The 24,821-nt window shown below is 41.1% G+C and overlaps 1 protein-coding gene across 12 annotated transcripts in view; it reads left to right on the top strand.

Moving 5' to 3' along the window:
* The window catches only part of HEATR5A (HEAT repeat containing 5A), a 170,739-nt gene that overhangs the window by 35,450 nt on the left and 110,468 nt on the right, over nt 1-24,821 (top strand). For 5 of the 12 annotated variants that reach the window (XM_063651510.1, XM_054448308.2, XM_063651516.1 and 2 more), the window contains 4 exons: nt 11,967-12,020; nt 19,212-19,411; nt 21,748-21,959; nt 23,475-23,583. In XM_063651510.1, the coding sequence (XP_063507580.1) occupies nt 19,286-19,411; nt 21,748-21,959; nt 23,475-23,583 (447 nt within the window). In that variant the 5' untranslated portion in view covers nt 11,967-12,020; nt 19,212-19,285. Of the gene's footprint in view, nt 1-11,966; nt 12,021-18,191; nt 18,299-19,211; nt 19,412-21,747; nt 21,960-23,474; nt 23,584-24,821 lie in introns of all 12 variants that reach the window. The other 7 variants (XM_063651512.1, XM_063651509.1, XM_063651511.1 and 4 more) reach the window with 3 other exon arrangements.

The raw sequence follows: 24,821 nt of genomic DNA, 5'->3' as shown, positions 1-24,821 counted from the left end.
GGGAAGGTCAGGAGTTCGGAGCCCGCCTCGCCAGCTCGCCGCTCCCGGGACCCGCCCTGCGGCGTCCGCAGCGCCAGTGGTCAGCCAGGAGCGGGGCCCCAGCCCGGCCTTCGGACGAGCTTCCTCAGAGGCCCGTTCGTTTTCTGCAGGAACCCTCAAGGAGAGTTCCCAGAAGGGAGCAGTGGAGAGTGTGGATATTTGCCTTCTGTTTCAGTTCTCTCCAGGAAAGAAAGCTTTTCCTTTGGTAGCATTTGCTTAGTGTGAGGAAACATTTTCTTTCACCCTACTCTCGGCCAGCGCGGCGTTATTTCAAGTGATTATAAAGTCTTTAGAAACTTTATAAAGCGTTTTATAGTGCTTATTTATCACGGTAATGGATACCTCTGGCAAGTTGGGATAATTTTCTTGACTGTCAAGTCAGATAATAATAAAATGGCTTGAGCTCCTACATTAAAGGTCATAGTTATCCATTGTTTTTATGTGCATTCATTTATTGAACAAATATGCAGCACTGTTTTTGGGCTAGGCGCCCTTAAGGAATTTACAGCCTGAAAGATGTTAAAAGTTTAAGGAGGAAAAAAAGGGGCCCACAAGTACACTTAAGAACTTCCAGAGAAAATACTCCCAGTGAAATTACTTAAGCTGTAGGGAAAGCAGAAGTGTGGTTAGAATTGAGCATTAGTTGGATGGGGAGAGGAGAATTTTGTTTCATTTTCCAAACATTTTAGAAAGTATGTCTTTGAGAAAGTGATTTTAGATAAAGTGTCGAAGCCGAGATTTGTGTTACATTTTAATACCATTGACTTTTTTTTCCCTTAACTGGTAAGCAGGCAGGATTTATAATATAAGAATAGTGACAGTTGGAGAATACTGTAGTATGGATTTGTTGTGCCTTGGAATGTAGTTGTTTTACCTAGATAACTATGGAATAGGAGAATAAGAAAAGACTCCTCACCTGAAAGTCAGGAGACCCGAATTCCAGCTTAAGTTCCCTCCACTGTTTATGGATGTTAGATTAGGTCACTTTTTTAGTATTATTCATTATTGTATCTGACTTTAGTCACAGAAAATACATGACTCCAAAGTATCTTTTTAATTCTTAAATTATTAATTAAAATTAACTACATTAAACTAATGAATATATTATCTACAGAAAAAAATTACTTTTTTACTTGTCTTTAACCAATGACTTACCTTTCTTCCTGCGTTGTTTCAAAAAGGTTGAGGCAGTTTATAATAATCTTTCTTAACTATGAATAACATAAGGGTTAAATTCTGGATTTTTTAAATTCTAAAATTATTCTGAATTAAGTGTTTAATGACATCTGCATTTTTTAAAAGAGCTCTATTGAGTCTTGTGTGGTTCATTAATTATCCCATAGTATAATTGAAGAGTTTGAACAATCCTTTAATGAGACCACAGTCCTCATATAAATAACACTTCTGCTTTTTCAGGAGACATTGAGAAACTGTTATTAAATCTCATTTGAGAAATCAGTTAACTGGGGCCAAAAAACTTAGTAAAGACTTGACTGTGTCACTTAATTAGTTCCCTTGTCTAGTTCTAGTGTTAAATTTTTGAATTAAAATAGTGCTCAGCGATCTACAGCCTGTGGGTCAAATCTACTCTGCTGGCAGTTTTATAAAAGTTTTGTTGAACACAACAATGCTCCTTCGTTATGGCTGTTCATGTTTTGTTTTTGAGTGGTTGTGATAGAGACCGTATGGCTCCCAAAGCCTAGAGTATTGTCTGGTCCTTTACAGAAAAAAATTAGTGGACCCCTGAACTAGAACTCTTAAGTGCTTAATCACTAAATCTTTTGTAGGAGGAAATAGATTAAATTCAGTTTTTATTCTTTTGTTTGTTTGTTTTTGTTTTTATTGAGACAGAGTCTGGCTTTGTAGCCCAGGCTGGAGTGCAGTGGCGCGATCTTGGCTCACTTGCAAGCTCTGCCTCCCCAGTGCAAGTGATTCTCCTGCCTTAGCCTCCCAAGTAGCTGGGAATTCAGGCATGCGCCACCACGCCCGGCTAATTTTTGTATTTTTAGTAGAGACGGGGTTTCACCATGTTGGCCAAGCTGGTCTCGAACTCCTGATCTTAGGTGATCCGCCCACCTCGGCCTCCCAAAGTGCTGGGATTACGGTTGTGAGCCACTGCGCCCAGCCTCACTTTCACTTATTAATCTTGTTTTTTCATTATAATGTCAGGTAATTGTAGGATTCATAAATGCTTCTGGATCTGCAGTGTGTAATGATAGAGGAGGGGCATGGTTTTTCTGCTACATTTACCTAGTATAAAGTTTTATAATTTCGGCAACTCTAGCCTTTCTTTTTTGAGATGGAGTCTCGCTCTGTACCCCAGGCTGGAGTGCAGTGGCGCCATCTAGGCTCACTGCAACGTCCGCCTCCTGGGTTCAAGCGATTCTCCTGCCTCAGCCTCCGGAGTAGCTGGGATTATAGGCGCGTGCCACCACGCCCAGCTAATTTTTTTTTTTCTTTTTTTGAGACAGAGTCTCGCTCTGTCACCAGGCTAGAGTGCAGTGGCGCGATCTCGGCTCGCTGCAAGCTCCGCCTCCCGGGTTCACGCCATTCTCCTGCCTCAGCCTCCCGAGTAGCTGGGACTACAGGTGCCAGCCACCACGCCTGGCTAATTTTTTTTGTTTTGTTTTTTGTTTTTGTTTTTGTTTTTTTAGTAGAGATGGGGTTTCACCGTGTTAGCCAGGATGGCCTCCATCTTCTGACCTCGTGATCTGCCCACCTTGGCCTCCCAAAGTGCTGAGATTACAGGCGTGAGCCGCCGCGCCCGGCCAACTCTAGCCTTTTGTAAGCCTAGGGAAGAGGAAGAGTTTTTATATATTTCTCTAGCAACTGTGTTATTTTAAGTTATAATTTAGATCTGGTATGGGAAATTTTTTTCGTTTAGTAAACTTCTCTCTTTTTACTATGTCATTCATAGGGTTTATCATAAGCAGCAGTAAGGTACCTTTACTCAAAACAGTTTTTTTGTTTTATTTATTTGTTTATTTTTATTTTATTTTATTTTTTGAGACAGATTCATTGGAGTATACTCAAGCGATCCTTCTACCTAAGCCTCTGAGTAGCTGGGACAACAGGCACATGCCACCATGCCCGGCTAATATTTTGTACTTTTTGTAGAGAGGTGGTTTTGCTATGTTGCCCAGGCTGGTCTCGAACTCCTGGGCTCAAGGAATCCCCTCATCTCGGCCTCCCAAAGTGCTGGAATTACAGGTATGAGCCACCACATCTGGTCTCAAAAGAGTTTTTTAAATAGGAATCTAGTGATTAAAATCTAGTGATTTCTAGTTGGTCATAAGGTCGGACAGAATATTATTGGAAGTGTAACTGAACAAGAAATCAAACATATTTACAGTGAGAACCAAATGGAAAGTTGGAACTCTTTTTAAACAGATACCGAACAGATTGAAACAGGAGTATATATCCTGAATCATGCTTGGGCTTTTTTTTTCTTTTTTTTTTTTTTAATGGTAACAAACACAAAATATTTATTTCTAGAAAAGAAGCATAATATGGCCATATTAAAGCACATTTTAATTATTTGCCTAAGAAATTGGAGCTGGGTATGTGACAAAAATGAAGGAAAACTTGAAGAAGGTGATAATTTTAAATATTTAAAGCTGTACATATACTTTTGCCAATCTTAAAACCATCGACCAGACGCAGTGGCTCATGCCTGCAATCCTGGCACTTTGGGAGGCCAAGGCGGGCAGATCACTTGAGGTCAGGGGTTTGAGATCAGCCTGGCCAACAAGGTGAAACCCCGTCTCTACTGAAAATACAAAAAAATTATCCGGGCATGGTGGCCGGTGCCTGTAATCCCAGCTGCTCGGGAGGCTGAGGCAGATAATTGCTTAAACTCGAGAGGTGGAGGTTGCAGTGAGCCAAGATCACACCACTGCACTCCAGCCTAGGTGACAGAGCGAGACTCCATCTCAAAAAACAAAAATTAGCCAGGCTTGGTGGTGCACGCCTGGAGTCCCAGCTATTCAGGAGGCTGAGGTGGGAGAATCGTTTGAACCCATGAGGTGGAGGTTGCAGTGAGCTGAGATCCTGCCACTGCACTCCAGCCTGGGCGACAAAGTGAGATCCTGTCTAAAAAAAAAAGAAAAGGAAAAAAAAAACCCATAGTATGGTGCTAATTTTATTAAATTGTTGTTTTATGTGTGTAATGTATTTTTTCAGTAACTTAGTTGTCCTATATTGCCCAAGTAATGCTTCTCAATGGGTAAATATACAATAGCATTTATATACTTTTCTGTTGCATTTCGAGGTTTCTACATGTTGAATATATGCATGTTTGTGTGTCTGTACACAAAATAATACCTTACTCGAAACAAGTAATAATACCTTTTTTATGTAAATAAAATTACCAGAAAACTGAAGTTACCCATTGAATCACCAAAACTCTTAAAAAACTATTTTGGGAGGAAATCAGAAAAAAGGCAAAGCAGATATACACGTGCAAAATCCCTTAGTCCTAATTCTAGAGTCTAAAAGGCTCTGAAAAGTTTTTTTCTTAACTCATTTGGTAGCAAAACATGACCTGAACTGATGCAAAGGTATTTGCAGTCATTATCCCATCATATGTGAATATGAATCTGCCTATCTTTTGCTGCAGAAATATCAGTTAGTTTGATTTACAGAGTGCTGCCCCAGACAATTGTGGGGATTTGATGGAATAGATGGTATGTTTACTGTATTCCATGGGTAGGACATAAAAGTGGCAGTCAGAAGGCAGAATAATACGGAGTTATTCCAGGGAGCTGTAGTTGCAAAGAGCCTAGCTGGACATCTGGCAGGGAGTGAGAAGCAGTGCCTGCCAAGGAAAGCCCTCAGGTGAGGCTCCAAGAGGTTAGAAATTTAGCTAAATTTTAGGTTAGGTAGCTAAATTTTATGAGGTATGTTGTGAATTAAAAGTAGGAACCAGCCGGGTGTGGTGGCTCACGCCTATAATCCCAGCAGTTTGGGAGGCCAAGGCAGGCGAATCACCAGGTCAGGAATTCGAGACCAGCCTGACCAACATGGTGAAACCCTGTCTCTACTAAAGATACAAAAATTAGCTGGGCATGGTGGTGCGCGCCTTAATCCCAGCTACTCAGGAGACTGAGGCAGGAGAATCACTGGAACCCGGGAGGCAGAGGTTGCAGTGAGCTGAGATGGTACCACTGCACTCCAGCCGGGGCGACAGAGTGAGACTCCGTCACAAACAAACAAACAAATAAATAAATAAACAAATGTAGGAACCATGAGGAAGAGCCAGGACATTAGACCATAGTGTGGATTAAGGGTGGATCTGTGAATTCTAACTGGGATGTAAGAGACATGAACAATTAGAGGAGAGGGAAAAGGAAGATTCCAAAGCAGGTAGAGTCTAATGGCTAAACTTGGAAGTCCTAGGTAGCAGATTGCACAAGCAACAGATACAAGGATTGACTCATTTTGAAAATGAAGCAAGAATTTCTGGCCTCTCCTGTAAACCCTGATGTGCTGGAGGAATAATGGCATCTTGTAACTTTGCTCCTGTATTAACTAGCCCTATATTGCTCTGCTTTTAAAAATATCTATATTCAATATTATTTGTCTCTTCCATCACTGTTAGCTTCCTGCCCTCAGTGGGTTTGCTCTTTCACTTTTAATGTGTTTCTCTATCTAGAATCCAAATAACTGGATTATTAGTCATGTCTAAACTAAGAATGAATAGGCTTTGATGGATTTATGTCAGTAAAATCCATGAGTTCTGGAACAATTGCTCTATAGACTTTGTTTTTTTACTTCCTGTTACTGGAATCTCAGTTAGATACCAAGTAGTGTGATTGCTAGCTAGTGACTTTCAGAAGAGTGTGGTGGGAGATACAAGAAAAGTAAAACTTCTTAACTTAAAATCTGCCTCTGGCGTTCCTAAAGGTCCAGAATGAAATCCCCCTTCCATAGAGAGATGGGAGAATTGGTGTGTGGAATGAAGCATAATAAAAATAGTCAAGAATAGCCAAAGACTAAACTAACACTTTTAGTACTTATTGATTTGCCGTCTAGATGGAAAGGGCTCTCTGAAAGCTGATGTCTCTGGAAGACATAACACTAACAAAAAGCCTCAAAGTACTGGAGACATAAAAGTGAAGTGATGAGAAACAACAACAAAGTTAGAAGGATTGGATGCTTCACCAGCTATGGCAATAACTGTGTTTAGTAATAGCAGTGATTACCGTAGAGACTCTATGAAGTAGTTGAAAGAATATGGACGTTTAGACAGACATGGACATTACCTTCTTCTTCCTCTTAAGTAGCATTTCAGCCTTGGACAAATTTCTTAGCTCATTATCTTTCTATGTAAAATTAGAATAATAATATCTTAAGTTTCAGTATTACGAGGATTAAATGAGATAGTGAACTAAAAGGTTTTAGTACGTAGATCCTCAAAAAATAATCATTTTTCTGTCACTGACATCTTAGAGTTGGTTCCTACTGCTCAGTCTTATCCCCTACCACCCCCCAGAACACTTCCTTTTATGCTTCCGGAGTGTTCTCTTTCGTAATCTGGAAGGAGAATTGCTACAAACAGTTATAGTCCAATTGGGGCTCCCACTGGCAATCTCACCATCATGGAATCCAGCTTCTACCATTTTTCTCATTCCTTACAGTATTGTAAGTATTTTGGAAAAACAAAAAAAATACTTTTTTTTTTTTTTTTTCCCAAACCTGCAGTATTTTGGAAAAACAAAAAAAAACAAAGCAGAGTAAATTCAGTCCCCAACCTGTAACCATTTTTCACCCCACTTCTTATAAATTTCTTGTCCCGGTGTTAAATTCTTTGTCTTGGTAACTCCCGTTTCTCTCCTACTCCACCCTGACTTCTCTATCCTAATAGGATGTGCTCCCCATCAGTTCTTAGAGCAGTGTGTATTTGCTGTTCATATTGCTTTGTATTATGCAGTGGTGAGCCACAACATTCTTCCCGTTCCTACCAAGTTTGCAGGAAATATTCTTGGCATCTTGGTATACTGAATGTGTTTTCATTATATATTACAATTAGAAGTATTAGTGTTGTGCCTGGGGTTCGTCATAAGTTAGGTTTTTGTGGTACGAGTTAGAAAACATGGATTCATTTGACTGTGGGAATTCGTATTCAGAATTCCGTAAATCAAATTTTAAAATATGTAGTACAACAAGTCATTTTTAGTTTGTAAAGGATGTATATGTGAAAGTTACTTAACATTATAGAATAACACAAATTTTTTTTGAGATGGGGTTTGGCTCTTGTTGCCCAGGCTGGAGTGCAATGGCCTCATCTTGGCTCACCACAACTTTCACCTCCCAGGTTCAAGCGATTCTCCTGCCTCATGCCTCCCGAGTAGCTGGGATTACAGGCACCTGCCACCACGCCCGGCTAATTTTATATTTTTAGTAGAGACAGAGTTTCTCCATGGAACTCCTGACCTCAGGTGATCCGCCCGCTTCAGCCTCCCGAAGTGCTGCAATTACAGGCATGAGCCACTGCGCCTGGCCACAGACTAACAGATTTTTATGTGAATTGATAAATCTTTTTTTTTTTTTATTTTCTTTTTTTTTTTTTCCTTTTTTTTTTTTTAATTAAGTATTTATTGATGATTCTTGGGTGTTTCTCGGAGAGGGGGATATGGCAGGGTCATAGGATGATAGTGGAGAGAAGGTCAGGAGATAAACACATGAACAAAGGTCTCTGGTTTTCCTAGGCAGAGGTCCCTGCGGCCTTCTGCAGTGTTTGTGTCCCTGGGTACTTGAGATTAGGGAGTGGTGATGACTCTTAAAGAGCATGCTGCCTTCAAGCATCTGTTTAACAAAGCACATCTTACACCACCCTTAATCCATTTAACCCTGAGTTGACACAGCACATGTTTCAGAGAGCACGGGGCTGGGGGAAAGGCCATAGATCAACAGCATCCCAAGGCAGAAGAATTTCTCCTAGTCAGAACAAAATAGAGTCTCCTATGCCCACCTCTTTCTACACAGACACAGCAACAATCTGATCTCTCCTTCCTTTCCCCACACTTCCCCCCCTTCTTTTCAACAAAACCGCCATCGTCCTCATGGCCTGCTCCCGATGGTCGCTGTCTCTTCGGAGCTGTTGGGTACACCTCCCAGACAGGGCGGCTGGGCAGAGGCGCTCATCACCTCCCAGACAGAGCGGCCGGGCAGAGGCGCTCCTCACCTCCCAGAAGATGGGCGGACGGGCAGAGGCGCTCCTCACTTCCTCCCAGACAGGGTGGCGGCCTGGCAGAGGCGCTCCTCACCTCCCAGACGGGGCGGCTGGGCAGAGGCGCTCCTCACCTCCCAGAAGATGGGCGGCCGGGCAGAGGCGCTCCTCACTTCCCAGACGGGACGGCCGGGCAGAGGCGCTCCTCACTTCCCAGACGGGACGGCCGGGCAGAGGCGCTCCTCACTTCCCAGACGGGGTGGCCGGGCAGAGGCGCTCCTCACTTCCTCCCAGACAGGGTGGCAGCCAGGCAGAGGTGCTCCTCACTTCCCAGACGGGGCGGCCGGGCAGAGGCGCTCCTCACTTCCCAGACAGGATGGCCGGGCAGAGGCGCTCCTCACTTCCCAGACGGGGTGGCCGGGCAGAGGCGCTCCTCACTTCCTCCCAGACAGGGTGGCAGCCAGGCAGAGGCACTCCTCACCTCCCAGACGGGGCGGCCGGGCAGAGGCGCTCACTTCCCAGAAGGGGCGGCCGGGCAGAGGCGCTCCTCACTTCCTCCCAGACGGGGCGGCCGGGCAGAGGCGCTCCTCACTTCCTCCCAGACGGGGTGGCAGCCAGGCAGAGGCGCTCCTCACCTCCCAGACGGGGAGGCCGGGCAGAGGCGCTCCTCGCCTCCCAGACGGGGCGGCCGGGCAGAGGCGCTCCTCACCTCCCAGACGGGGCTGCCGGGCAGAGGCGCTCCTCACTTCCTCCCAGACGGGGTGGCGGCCTGGCAGAGGCGCTCCTCACCTCCCAGACGGGGCGGCCGGGCAGAGGTGCTCCTCACTTCCCAGACGGGGCGGCCGGGCAGAGGCGCTCCTCACTTCCTCCCAGACGGGGTGGTAGCCAGGCAGAGGCGCTCCTCACTTCCCAGATGGGGCGGCCGGGCAGAGACGCTCCTCACCTCCCAGACGGGGCGGCCGGGCAGAGGCGCTCCTCACTTCCTCCCAGACGGGGTGGCAGCCAGGCAGAGGCGCTCCTCACCTCCCAGACGGGGCGGCCGGGCAGAGGCGCTCCTCACTTCCCAGACGGGGCGGCCGGGCAGAGGCGCTCCTCACTTCAAAGACGGGGAGGCCGGGCAGAGGTGCTCCTCACTTCCCAGACGATGGGCGGCCGGGCAGAGGCGCTCCTCACCTCCCAGACGGGGCGGCCGGGCAGAGGCTCTCCTCACTTCCCAGATGGGGCGGCCGGACAGAGGCGCTCCTCACTTCCCAGATGATGGGCGGCCGGGCAGAGGCGCTCCTCACTTCCCAGACGATAGGCCGCCAGGCAGAGGCGCTCCTCACTTCCTTCCAGACGAGGTGGTGGCCAGGCAGAGGCGCTCCTCACCTCCCAGACGGGGCGGCCGGACAGAGGTGCTCCTCATCTCCCAGACGGGGCGGCCGGGCAGAGGCGCTCCTCACTTCCCAGACGTTGGGCGGCCAGGCAGAGGCGCTCCTCTTCCCCCCGACGGGGCGGCCGGGCAGAGGTGCTCCTCATCTCCCAGACGGGGCAGCCGGGCAGAAGCGCTCCTCACTTTCCAGACGGGGCGGCCAGGTAGAGGCGCTCCTCACTTCCCAGACGGGGCGGCCGGGCAGAGGCGCTACTCACTTCCTCCCAGACGGGGTGGCGGCCGGGTAGAGGCGCTCCTCACCTCCCAGATGGGGCGGACTAACAGATTTTTATGTGAATTGATAAATCTTAAATATACAAAGTTAAAACTTTATATATTTGTCTTCTTTTTTTTTTTTTTTTTTGAGATGGAGTCTTGCTCTGTCACCAGGCTCCCGAGTAGCTGGGACTAGAGGCACGTGCCACCATGCCCAGCTAATTTTTGTATTTTTAGTAGAGACGGGGTTTCACCATGTTGGCCAGGATGATCTCAATCTTGACCTCGTGATCCACCCGCCTCAACCTACCAAAGTGCTGGGATTACAGGCATGAGCCACCGCACCTGGCCGTCGTCTTTTTTCTTTATTTACATCTTTATGAGAAGATTCTGTTTATATAGATAATTTGATCCAAAATATTAGTCAGAAATGTCCTCTTTTAAGTAGAAGTATGACATCGATAGTCATTGATAGTGGAAATTATATATCCTTCTACTAGCAATAAATCATTTCAGGCTGCACGCAGTGACTCAACGCCTGTAATCCCAGCACTTTGGGAGGCCAAGATGGGCAGATCACTTGAGGCCAGGAGTTCGAGACCAGCCTGGCCAACATGGTGAAACCCTGTCTCTACTAAAAATACAAAAATTAGCCAGGCATGGTGGCATATGCCTATAATCCCAGCTATTTGGGAGGCTGAGATACGAGAATAGCTTGAACCTGGGAGGCAGAGCTTGCAGTGAGCCAAGATCACACCACTGCACTCTAGCCTGGGCAAGAGAGTGAGACTGTGTTAAAAAAAAGAAAGAAAAATCATTTTATAATATGAAAAAAAAAGAAAATTTTAAATTTTTTGACCTATGCTAGTCTTTAATTATTAGTATTTCAAAGATTGTATTCTATAGAACACCAATTCTATGAGATTCCTGGCTGGAAAACAAAGAAAAAGGGAGTAGAGGAGAGGCCTATGGTTAAAACATGTTTAGAAACATCAAATGCTTTATCTGCACATCCTCTTGGCAGTACATAGTGCACATTACCATGTTACTTGTATGGAGAAACTGGTGAAGAAAACTGACAACGTGGCATTTCCCAAAACCATTTCAACTTGGATTTCCCCCTCTTCCCACAGAATACATGTTTTCATTCTTCTGGCAGTATTCCACAAAGTACTCTTGGTAAACACTGCTTTATCTGAAGGTTTCTCTTAACATGTAAAACTTCTGCACTCGTAGTTTTCTTTACTTTTTTTTCCTCCCATTAAGCCTTTTGCACTCCTGTACATTTGTAGTTTTCATGGTTTTATATGACAGCCTAGTATTCTTTGAATATGTCAAATTTTAACCATTTCTCTTGTGTTGGACTTGTAAGTTCCTTTGAATTTTCACTGGAATTACAGTTAATTACAGTGCTGTAATTAATACTTTTATACTTATATTTTCCTTTTTCTTATGAATTTTCAAAAACTGGATGTTTTTGTCAAATGGTTTTGATATTTTTGTAACCTCTGATAAATAATATTTTTTTCTAAAAGAGTTGAACCATTTGTACTGCCACTATTTATATTAAACTATCAGCTTTTCTAAAATTTCAGCATTGGCTATAAAAGTTTTTGCATTTTTCTTATTTATATTTAATATGCATAGTTTTGAACCACTCAGCTAAATCAAATTATTTCCTATTGAGCTTAAATCATTACTATATTGTTAACATTTCAAATTTTTAACTAATGATATCCAATTTATTTGTAGGGTTGTTATAGAGAATTAGAAAGACTAATATTAAGTTCATATAAAATAATACCCTAAGTTTGAATTTCATTTTCAGAGATTTTTCTGCTGTTTTCTGAGGCAAGTGATTTTTTTAGCCTAATTTTAAAATACTTTATTGTAGAAAGAAGGAAGCAAGATATTTCAGATTCAAAGATGGAATTGATACAGACAAGATTTTTAAATTATCAAGTTATAACTGTGTTAAAGAATTCTAACATTATAAATGACTTGCTTCTTATCCATTTTACCCTAAAACTAGTAAAGTATACCAGTTAAGTGTCAGCAAACCAGCTTTAGGATTCTGCCTAGAGACATATAAAGTACTGTAACAAAAGGACTTAATTTTCTTTATACCAGGGGCAGCCTTCTTTAAGCAACATCTCAAGTGTGGCCTGATGCTCTGTGTAACTGGTGAGTTCCTGTTTTTGTAGCGTATAATTTTGCAAAGCCTAGATCACAAACGAAAATCTGAGGTCAGGGTAGAATAATCTAGTTTCCTTCTAGATGAAAGCTAATTACTGTATTTTTGGGAAAGGTTTGGATTTTAGGATTTATCTGTGTTTCTTGAATTGCGGGAGTTCTTGAGAGTTGGGGTTTTTTTTTGTTTACTTCATGCTTTTTGTTCAAAACTGAGGAACTAAGACTATAGGGTGAGTTGAAGCTGTTACAGTGTCTTTTAGAGAAGTAAAAGTCAAAGAAATGTAATTGAAATTTAAGTCTGAGACATATCCCAACACTTCAGGTACTTGATACATTCTGGAATTAGTTTCATTTACTGTTTAGTAACTTTTTTGTTTTGTGAATTATTTTCATGCTCCAGAAGGAAGACAGACAAACCAGTCCAATAAACCTATCTTATCTTGTGTCCAATGTCCTCTTTGATTATTTGTGATTTTTCCCTTTTCCGCCCTTGAAATGATATAATCATTTTAAGGAACTAAAATGACCAAGAAGATTAGGAATACTTTTTTCTCCCAATAGATTTCAACGTATGTTTCCGTCCATACCAAAATAGACCTGTAAACTCTAGAGAGAGAAAATTATATTAGCACTTTCTATCAGGACTGGAATAATCAGCAGCCTGTATGTTTGTTGACATTGTTGAAGGTGCTTACACTATCATGCCTAAATAAAATTGAAGTTAACTCATTTGCAAATGAATTAAAACCAACCCTTGTTGATAATGTGGTTGGTGTTGTTTGTTTTGAGACAGGGTCTTGCCGAGGCTGGAGTGCAGTGGCGCGATCTTGGCCCACTGCAGCCTCCATCTCCCTATCTCAAGGGATCCTCCCACCTCAGCCTCACGAACAACTGGGACTACAGGTGTGCACCACCACACCCAACTAACTTTTGTATGTTTTGTGGAGACAGGGTTTTGCCATGTTGCCCAGGTTGGTCTTGAACTCCTCGGCTCAAGTGATCTGCCAGCCTTGGCTTCCCAAAGTGCTGGGATTACAGGCATGAGCCACCGTGCCTGGCCTGATAATACGGTTGTTAACTGCTCTTAGAGATGGTTTTGGAGTAAGTTACTTTAGAAAAGAATACTCTGAGGCCGGGCATGGTGGCTCATGCCTGTAATCCCAGCACTTTGGGATGCCAAGGCGGTTGGATCACCTGAGGTGAGGAGTTCAAGACCAGCCTGACCAATATGGTGAAACCCTGTCTCTACTAAAAATACAGAAGTTAGCCAGGCCTGGTGGCATGTGCCTGTAGTCCCAGCTGCTCTGGAGGCTGAGACAGGAAAATCACTTGAACCCGGGAGGCGGAGGTTGCAGTGAGCCAAGATTGTGCCATTACACTCCAGCCTGGGCAACAGGGTGAGACTCCATCTTTATAAAAAAGGAAAGAAAAGAAAACTCTGGCCCTAGAATATTGGTGCCCTGCTGGTTCCTTTTTCTATTAGTAGTCAATAATATACATATGTGTTACTCTAGGGTAATGAAGTCACTAGGCTTAATACAGAGCCATTCGAAAGGAAAGAATACTATGCAAAGTACAGACGTTAGTACAAATATACACTATGCCTGATATTTGAAGACTGGTACTTAAGTTGAATCACATAAATTGTCAAGCCAGCCTTTTTTTTCACCTATAAAAATGGCAGTTTCATATAGTTCACCTTACTCATAGCTTAGTGGTTCTTCAATTTTTCCATTAAAATAGTATTCTTATCAGCAAAAGGGAGTGATTTTTGTTAAAGGACATCTAGAAAGGCATTATCATTCTCAGGATTTCTTTGAAGTCTCATGTTTTATCTTGAAGTGTTTTATTAATTTTGCCTTCTATTATGCATAAATCTGTATTTTAATATAAAATAATGTTAAAAATTAATGCTTAGGGAAAACTTTAAGTAAAATTTGACCCTCTAGTCTAAATTTGACCTCTAGCATAGTAATATGCTTCATAAGCTGTTGGCACACTGCTGGAGTTATCCCAATTTGAAAAGCATAATTTGGATGTTACCTTGGTACCTTAGGTCTAGTTCGCAGTGCCTGCTTTTCTCAACATAAAAGACCTCTGGTATGAAAATGATGACTGAGTAACTAGGATTATCTATCATGTACAAAGTACAGACAGTTTTGAGAGAAGCAAATAGTGCCCAGAGAAATACCTAGTCTAAAAGCATTTAAATACCTTTATAACTTAGTTCAGTTATTGGCTTTAGGGTAAGCACATACAATGTTTGGCTGTAAAGTAATGGCATTAACATTCTTGTGTAGCTTTTAAAAATATATTAATAGGGCCGGGCACGGTGGCTCACCCCTGTAATTCCAGCACTTTGGGAGGCCAAGGCGGGTGGATTACCTGAGTTCAGGAGTTCGAGACCAGCCTGACCAACATGGTGAAACCCTGTCTCTACTAAAAATACAAAATTAGCCAGGTATGGTGGTGGATGCCTGTAATCCCAGCTACTCGGGAGGCTGAGGCAGGAGAATTGTTTGAACCCGGGAGGTGGAGGTTGCAGTGAGCCGAGATCGCACCATTGCACTCCAGCCTGGACAACAAGAGTGAAACTCCATCTCCAAAATACATATATGTATATATAAAATAAGTGATGATAACAGGTACATGTTAATGTTTCTCCTTGGAACAGTTTGCTTAGGTCTAGAAGTTGCTAGGTGCTGGCAGCATTGTGACTAATACTTCATACTATATTGCATTCATGGAGAGTCATACTATACATTAACCTAATTAAATAGCCTGAGAAATCTTATAGGTAAAAATCCCTAACTTTGTCTTAATGCAAGATTCCCAAGTTTATTACACCAAGGAACCTGATGTTCTGTCTTTGGGAAACAGTGTAATCTAGTTACATATATCCACAAATTATGTACAAAATGTAAGCTTTTTAAAAAATGACTTGCTTTGGGTTTTTTTGTTTTTTGATCATGGCTCGCTCTTGCCTCAACCTCCTGGGTTCAAGTGATCTTCTTACCTCAGCCTCCTGAGTAGCTGGGACTGCAGGTGTGCACCACCATGCCCAGCTAATTTTTTTATTTTTTGTAGAGATGGGGTCTCATTATGTTGCTCAGGCTGGTCTTGAACTCATGGGCTCAAGCAACCCTCCTGCTTTGTCCTCTCGAAATGCTGGGATTATAGGCGTGAGCCACTGTGCCCGGCCCCACTTCTCACTTTTTTTTTTTTTTTTTGAGACAAGAGTTTCACTCTTGTCACCCAGGCTAGAGTGCAATGGAATGCAATGGCGTGATCTTGGCTCACTACAACCTCTACCTCCCGGGTTCCTGGGTTCAAGCAGTTCTTACGCCTCAGCCTCCCAAGTAACTGGGAACACAGGAATATGCTACAATGCCCGGCTAATTTTTTGTATTTTTGGTAGAGACAGGGTTTCACCATGTTGGCCAGGCTGGTCTCGAAATCCTAATCTCAGGTGATCCACCTGCCTCGGCCTCCCAAAGTGAGCCACTGGGCCTGGCCTAACTTCTGGGATTATGAGCGTGAGCCACTGGGCCTGGCCTAACTTCTCACATTTTTGAGGAGCTTGATTGGATGAAAGGGTGGCAGCATAGTATGTTGTGGTTAAAACAAATATATCTGAAGTCAGATTGCTTAAGTGCACACCCAGGTTCTGTGTGACCTTGGGAAAGTCAGTTAGCTTCTCTGTGCTTCAATGTCCTCATCTGTAAAATAGGGCTAATAAAAATAGCTGCTTCATGGACAGTTTGGCAGATTATTCAAGAAAATAATGTAAAGCACTTAGAGTACTGCTTAGACTATAATAAGTAATCAGTAAATATTAGCTGCTTCTGTTAAATATAGCTGGCATTACATTTGGAGCAGCAGGTTTATGAAATCCTTTTTTCAAGTGACAACTAACTACTTTGAAAAATATATTTAAATATATTGACATATGTGTTTACTTGTAGTAAATCACCTTATGATCTCAACAGAAACATAAGGGAAACTAAGAGAAAAATTAGAAAAATAAGCATTTCTCAGGTATATGTAGGGTTGTGGTTATTTTAAAACGTATAGCAGATAACATTGACTGAATTTGTATTCATCTTCCTGATGAGGTAAGACTTCAGATAAGAGCAGCAGCCATCTGTTTGCAAAATGCCCTTAGCTTATCACATTGGTAGTGCATATGTGGAGCATTTTAGACTTGTGAGTTTTAGATGCGAGATTACCAACATGAATTGTCTACTTCCTTTAGGAGTAATTTACATAAGGAATGTATTGAGGGCATTAGAGATGACTTTATGACCTGCTTATGATCTCAAGCTTTTTACTGAATTATTTATTATCACATTGTATTAGCTATTTTGCTTCTTGATCATTTTACACCACAATATTGCTGCTGCCTAAGGAAAAAAAAAAGTCTCTTCAGCAGATCCTAATGATTTCTAGAAAGGGTAATTTAATTCTGAAGATAGGATTTTGACTTGTCCTGGTATTAATAAGAAATTTTCTCTATGATATTGTGGTTATTTCCACCTCCCAAACAATCATAGATACTAAGTGCAAACTTGCTTTTCACCTTTTCTGTATTTAGTAGGGTTCTTCCAGAAATTGTTTCTGTAGCATTTATTAACTGTATCCTTAATTGTGAATATTTTGGCTAGTTCACTTTGATAATTGAACAAAGGAAAGGAGGGTTTTTTAAAACAAGCTAGAATTTTTGTTGCTTCAGTAAAAATGAATGTTTAGTAGCATTGTTTATATTCCTTTTTTGTTGTTGTTCGAGACAGAGTCTCACTCTGTCTCCCAGTCTGGAGTGCAGTGGCATGATCCTGGCTCGCTGCAACCTCTGCCTTCAGGGCTCAAGCAATACTCCTGCCTCAACCTCCCAAGCAGCTGGGACCACAGGTGCACACCACCATGCTTGGCTAATTTTTGTATTTTTCGTAGAGATGGGGTTTCGCCTTGTTGCCCAGGCTGGTCGCAAATGCCTGAACTCAGGTGATCTGCCTGCATTGGCCTCCCAAAGTGCTGGGATTACAGGTGTGAGCCACCACACCTGGTCACATTTTTTATATTCTTTGTTCTATAAAAGTGACATTTTTGAAAATGACCTAAGATTTTCTTTCTCTTTCTTTTGTCTTTTTTTTTTTTTTTTTTTTTTTTTTGGTGGAGACAGTGTCCCACTATTACCTAGGCTGCTCTCAAATTCCTGGCCTCAGCAGTTCTTCTGCCTGGGCCTCTTAAAGTACTGGGATTACAGGCATAAGCCATCGCACATGGCACTGGACCCAGATTTTTTCTTTTTTTAAATTTTGAGACAGGGTCTCACTCTTCACCAGGCTGGAATGCAGTGGTATGGTCATGGCTTACTGAAGCCTCCACCTCTCTGGCTTAAGTGATCCTCCTACCTCAGTCTCACAAGTAGCTGGAACTACAGGCACACACCACCATGCCTGGCTAATTTTTTAATTTTTTGTAGAGACAAAGTCTCTCTATGTTACCCAGGCTGGTCTCAAACTCCTGGACCCAAGACTCAAGCGATCCTTCTGCCTCAGCTGCCCGAAGTGCTGGGATTACAGGTGTGAGCCACTGTGCCTGGCCCTGGACTCAGATTTTTATGCGCAGTCTTCTTATGTTTAAATGTTAGCCCCAATGCATTGCAGGCAGTCTTGACCAACAGGGAACCAGTTTGTGACTACTGTCTTTTAAAGAGGCTTTTTTCAGTTATATTATAATTATGATGAGCTGATACTCTAAGTAATTTCAAACAGGTAAACCGTTGGAGAAAAACATGAAAAAATGAAAAGCCTTTCCCAAGTCTGTCATCTAATTTTCTAATACCTCTTTAGTTACTGGCTTCTCTGTAAAAATATGAGGTTTGTTTAGGGAAATGTAAGATATGTATTTTAAATATTTTAGTTAAATTAGCCATAGCATTTTATCTACATTCCTATGAAATTCCAAATAACATGTTTCTATTTAGGTACATTAGTGAATAGGAATACCCATCTTTTGTATATGATGTGGTACCTTCTATGTTCTTTAATGTTCCTGATGATAGCTGCTACTCCTGTAAGTAGTAGTATTTTTTAATAGCCAACTTGTGTTTTATTTCTTAAATAATTTTTTCTACTTTTTGTTGTGCTTTTTAAAATGCAGAAAAATGAAGAGTAGTGAAATGATCACTCACATACCCACTACCTATATTCGGCTGTTAACATTTTGTCATATTTTATGGTTGAGTGCATGATTTAACCATTTAAAAAGTAAGTTGGAGTAAAGCGTGCATGTCCTAAAAGTAAAAAATTCTGTCTAGTAATCACAATGCCATCTTATAAATTTGTATGTTAATGTGAATATGTGTGTATATACATACACTTACATGCTGCATGTGCTCTGTAACAGCACTAAGGTGTACCCAGGAGATGCTGTTGAATAAGACAATAATTTTACAAACCCTGTGTCTTCTGTTGATTGTTTGCTACAACAAAATTAAGGCTACATTGGATCTAGGTCAGAGCAGATATGATCTTGATTGCTATAATTCCTGGACAATACCCATTTTAAAAAGTTTGCTCTCACAAGACTTTCAGAGATAAGCCTAGTTAAGATTGGACTCTCCTAAACTCCCAGCCTGAAACTACAAGCAGGGCCTTTATTAGGCTGGGGGAACTGATGCTAATGGGCTTAAGTAAGTCCCTCTTGGATCTCCAGGTAAATGACAGGGCATGTACCTAGCTAGGCAAAGGCCCGGAGAGATGGCAAGCTTTACTATAGAATTCTAGTAGAAGGTCTGGATGTTTGGTGTCATTTGTTAATGTGTACCTATTACCCATTTTAGTAAGTTACTTAAACTACAAAGAAAACCCAACACAGAATAAACAGCCTAATCTTAAAATTTTCAGAATTTTAGTGGAATGTCTCTTCTGTTTAGCAAGTTTTTGCATACAAACGCCAATATTGTTACTCTATTTTTGCCTGTCTGCTTGAGTACAGAATATAAAGGTGGATTTTATGTCAGTGTTAACTAGAACATTATTGGGATTTTCCCAGATTCACCCTAGAGCAGTTATAAAAAATGTATACATTTAATTGTGTTTTCACTTTTCTGATTTCCATTATTATGATTGCCTTCCTTTTTACTCCCCTTTTAAAATACATTATTTTCCTGTATTGCAGATTTTTATTGTTAGGTATATTGACCGAAGTTTAACGAGAAGAACTGTGACCAGCTAGGAGGATTGCTGCAAGGAATGGAATTAGCTCATAGCTTACTGCTGAATGAAGAAGTATACAATCAACTAGGTGAAGTTCAGAAGGCAGAGTTTATTTTTGAGTGGTTGAGATACTTGAAGAAGCTCTTGTTAGCAACCAGCAGGGTGGGTAAAATGACAACATCTGTTTTTTTGTTTAAGTGCCCATGTTTACTTCCTTTGGTTTGCTTTTCTAGTTTTTTCCAGAATAACCTAATTTAGCTTTACAATGTTAGACTTTGTTAAAACTTAATGAAGCATAGTACATTTTTTGTTCTCTCATCAGAATTTTTATTATTAGAAGAAGTTTTCGCTATTCAGAAAAGCAGGAAGAAATTAGCTAATGTTTTTGGTATTATTTTAAAAATATGTGAAACACCAACTACAACTACTTTGTATTATACTTCATTTTTGTTATGGTCTGCATCTATGTTCCTCCGTGTACATAAAGCCCTGGTACAGTATAGCGGCTAAACAATGTAGTGGGAGTTTCACTTTAAAAAGGTATGAAAACTTGAGGTGTATGAATTCAGGAGCCTATGGATAAACAGATTCTCTCTTCAAAGCTTATGACATGAGTGTGAAAAAGGAAAACTGATCACTCATACCCTTCACCTACATTCAGCAATTAGTAACATTTTGCCATGTTTGGTTGATTAATTTACTAAGCCATTGAGGTGGCACTTTACTTTTAGCCTACATCTCCTAAAAATAAGGACATTTTTTCACGTAATCACAGTACTATATGCAGTTCCAAAGTGGTACAAAAACACTACTCATGGAGACATTTAGAATTTAACAGAAGACATTTTATTTATGAATTTAAAATAATAGCATTCCAATACACATTCTTGTTCTGAGACAACAGGGAGCTATGTGACTCTAGTTATCAAAATATTTGACAAGTTTGCTGATCTTTAAGAGAGGAAAAAAAAGCAACTTCTAGATTTGGGGGAAAAAATTAACTAAAGACAAAATTCTATACACTGACAAATATTTTATTGTGGAATTTTAGGCCTCAGTGAGCACCTGAATACCATTAGCTTTGTAATGATACTGTGTACTCTTTATTCAGATAGCAGACAAGGAAAATGGAATAACGTTATTAACATTTATATACATAAGCTTGCAAAAACAGAATTGCCTTACACTTAGGAATAGATCTGAATAAAACAGGTAGCCATTACAAGGTCAGCTCTGGTTATAGATTATAGGTTACTGCTTTATACAGCTATATATGGGGGAGGTGTAGGATTAATAACTCAGATGCTGTAGTTGAAAATACAAATTTAGACATGCTGATACATGCTTATAGACCAAGTTACATGGTAGGCTGAAGCAGGAGGATTGCTTGAGCCCAGGAATTCGAGGCTGTAGTGTAGCACTATAATTGCTCCTATGAATAGCCATTGTACTCTACCTCAGGCAACATAGTATGACCTTGTGTATTAGTCCGTTCTCACACTGCTGTAAAGAACTACCTGAGACTGGGTAATTTATGAAGAAGAAAGGTTTAATTAATGCACAGATATGCAAGCTTAACAGGCATGAGTGGGAGGCCTCAGGAAACTTCAACAGTCATGGGAGAAGGCGAAGGGAAAGTGAGGACCTTCTTCACATCGTGGCAGGAAGGGTTGGGGGGAAGTGTCACACACTTTTAAACCATCAGATCTTGTGAGAACTCACTCACTGTCACAAGAACAGCATGGGTGAAATCCACCCCCATGATCCAATCACCTCCTAGCAGGCCCCTCCCCTGAAACATGGGAATTACCATTCAGCATGAGATTTGGGTGGAGACATAGAGCCAAACCATATCATTGTCTCCATTAAAAATAATAATACGCGGTGGCTCACGCCTGTAATCCCAGCACTTTGGGAGGCTGAGGCGGGTGGATCACGAGGTCAGGAGATTGAGACCATCTGGGCTACCACCGTGAAACCCCGTCTCTACTAAAAATACAAAAAATTAGCCGGGCATGGTGGCGGGCGCCTGTAGTCCCAGCTGCTCGGGAGGCTGAGCCAGGAGAATGGCGTGAACCCGGGAGGCGGAGCTTGCAGTGACTGGAGATCAGGCCACTGCACTCCAGCCTGGGTGACAGAGCGAGACTCCGTCTCAAAAAAAAAAAAAAAATAATAATAATAATAATAATACAAATTTGCTCTGCCTTTCAAACGAAAGATTTCGCATACATAGAGCCCTTATATTTGTTAATAGAGATTGCAGTATAATGTGGTTTGGAATTTTTGGAGGGCTTTTTTGTTATTAGCAGGGCAGCAAACTACCTGTTTAGTCTGGCATAATGACCACACTACCAACTTATTTGTAACTTCCAGTCAAAATAAGTTTGTATTTTTCTAGAGCCTTTTTAGTTCTTAAATATATGAAAGAAAAATTATATTAGAGGATTACATATAATTATATTGACTTTGAATTGTCTTTGTGTTATCTTTCTTTCTAGAATGATGTAAGGGAGAAACAGAAGACTCTTGTTGAACAGCTCCTGTCTTTGTTGAACAGCTCCCCAGGGCCTCCTACCCGCAAACTGCTTGCTAAGAATCTAGCCATACTTTATAGTATTGGAGACACATTCTCCGTTTACGAAGCAATCGATAAATGTAATGATCTTATTCGTAGCAAAGATGATTCTCCAAGTTATCTTCGCACTAAGCTGTAAGTGAAACGTTAAAACAGAACAGAAAACAAAATATTGCTTCCTGTTGTATTTTTATGAAGTACTCGTAGTACTTGACAATTACTTTGAATACAAACTCAGTTTTACTCATTTTAAAAATCTAACTTAAAAAAGAAACTAACACTTTTCATGTTAGTTGCTGAGAAACAATTCTACAAATACTTTAGACATATTTGAAGTCTAGATTTGAGATTCAAAACATCTTCCTAAAATTTTAGCAGTTGAGTGTTTAAGAAAGATATTTTAAATTCTTCACATTTTTGGATGCTTTTATAATTTATTCATTCTTGGTTATGAAAATTGATAGTGAATATCATGTAGAAAAGTATTTGCTAAGATCCTAACAAGAACAGCTTAGTTTCTCTGTAGGATTTAGTTCATTTTATCACCTGTTATCTTTAAAAAGGCAATGAGCCACGTAATATTTCTTTTTTTTCTGTTTTTTGAGACAGAATCTCTCTGTCCACCCAGGCTGGAGTGCAGTGGTGTGATCTCGACTCACTGCAACCTCTGCCTCCTGGGTTCGAGCAATTCCTCTGTCTTAGCCTCCCAAGTAGCTGGGACTACAGGCACGTGCCACCACTTCAAGCTAATTTTTGTATTTTTAGTAGTTACGGGGTTTCACCATGTTGGCCAGGCTGGTCTCAAACTCCCAACCTCAAGTGATCCACCCACCTTGGCCTCCCAAAGTATTGGGATTACAGGCATGAGCCATTGCACCTGGCCACCATGTCATAATTCTGTAAAGTTTTTGTTGGTCTAATTTTTACCTTATAACAGAATGTATTCCCCCATAAAGTTTTCAGATTTCAAACTTGATGAGAACATTATTTCTTGTTTTTATTTTTATCTTTAAGCTTATCTTTTTGTTATCTAATATGTAGCTGAGTTCTGTTGAAATATTTTGTAGAATTTTGTAACAAATTTGAGGGTGTGTAATCTTTGGGCTGAATAGTAGAGTAATCACAGATTGATACATCCTTATTATTGCAAGTATAATCATATTCACCTAAGTGTCGTGCCTTAGGATTTAACCACAGAATAGATTCTTAGAAATTTTATCTTTTCAAAGCAAAATTTAAAATAGTCACTTTTTCAACAAATGATGCCAGTATAACTGTATGTCCACATGCAAAAGAATGAATTTGGACCCTTCTATTACACCATGTATAAAAAATTAACTCAAAATTGATCATAGATGTAAGTGTAACAGCTAAAACTGTAAAACTCATAGGAAAAAACATAGGGGTAAATCTTTGTGACCCTTGGCTTTGGCAGCGTTTCTTAGATACAGCACCAAAAAGCACAACAAAAAATAGATGAGACTTCATCACAATTAAATATGTTTGTATTTCAAAGGATAATACAAAGAAAGTAAAAAGACAACCAAGAGAATGGGGGAAATTTTTCAATAGTTACCCTTGCATATCCTAAGATCTTTTTATTCCTATTTTTTCAGCTGTGACTAATTTCTAATTTAAATGTTGTTTCAGTGCTGCTGTGGTATGTTTGGGTTCCTTGTACAAGAAGTTGGGTAGAATACTGGGTAACACCTTTACTGATACAGTGGGGAATATTCTTAAAGCTATGAAGAGTGCTGAGGTAAGTAATTACAAGTTCAGCCAAAGAATGAAAAGACAGCATTTTATTGGTTTATGCTTTCCTGAGCAAATCAAAGAGCTTTACATATGACAAGCATATGTAGATATGAATATAAATATACCCATAAATTAATATTTCTAGGTGATGCACAATATGTACTCTGTATATTGAATCCCAGTTAGAAAAATAGTAATGCAGTAGAATTTCATGTATTCGTATAAATCCAAGCGGGCAAAAACCAACATATTCCACTTATAGTCCCATCCCTGCTCTCTCCTCTTACTCCACCTTTTCTATTTGATAGTACTTACTGGTGCCAGTGCAACTGCTTGTCACCAGGGACTACATAGTTGATAAACATTGTATACCTTATGGATAGATGAGTTACTGTACTAGCATCAGAAGGTAGTAAGGAATATAATCTGAGGGGAAAGAGTGTAGAGGATGTGTGACCAGATCCAGATGACCTTTTAATTGCCAAGGGAGTATATTTTCAACTGTATCCTCATTGAAATATTTGTGTCACTTACTCCTCTGGAACACCCTTTGTTTTTGAGACTGTCTCTTCATTTGACTTTAAGATACTATGATACTGTAATCTCTTGCCAGCTGTGGTTTTACTGGTTTTGAAATGAAAGCATTTATATGTTTGTTTAGCAAAAGGTTTAAATCCGTGGTACCTAATATGTAAGGACAACTTAGCACCTTTAAATATAAAAACATGGACATGGTAGTTCGCACCTGTAATCTCAGCTACTTGAGAGGCTGAGACGGGAGGATCACTTAAAGCCAGGAGTTTGAGACCACCTGGGCAACGCTGGAAGACCCTGTCTCTACAAAAACATAAATTAGTTGGGGTATGGTGGTGAACACCTGTAGTTCTAGCCCCTTGGAAGACTGAGGCAAGAGGATCACTTGAGCCCAGGAGTTCAAGGCTGTAGTGAGCTTTGGTCATGCCACTGGACTCCATCCTGGGTGACAGAGCAAGACCCTGTCCCTTTTTTTGTTTTTTTTTTTTTGAGATGTGGAGTCTAGCTGTGTCGCCCAGGCTTGAGTGCAATGGCGCAATCTCAGCTCACTACAGCCTCTGCCTCCTGGGCTCCAGCAATTCTCCTGCCTCGGCCTCCCGAGTAGCTGGGATTACAGGCGCATGCCACCATGCCCAGCTAATTTTTTGTATTTTTAGTAGAGACGGGGTTTCACCATGTTCACCAGGCTATTCTTGAACTCCTGACCTC

This window comes from Pongo pygmaeus, chromosome 15 (genome assembly GCF_028885625.2).
Source record: "Pongo pygmaeus isolate AG05252 chromosome 15, NHGRI_mPonPyg2-v2.0_pri, whole genome shotgun sequence".
NCBI lineage: Eukaryota > Metazoa > Chordata > Mammalia > Primates > Hominidae > Pongo > Pongo pygmaeus.
The sequence above is the reverse complement of the archived record's forward strand: the minus strand, read 5'-3'. Positions and strand labels throughout refer to the sequence as shown.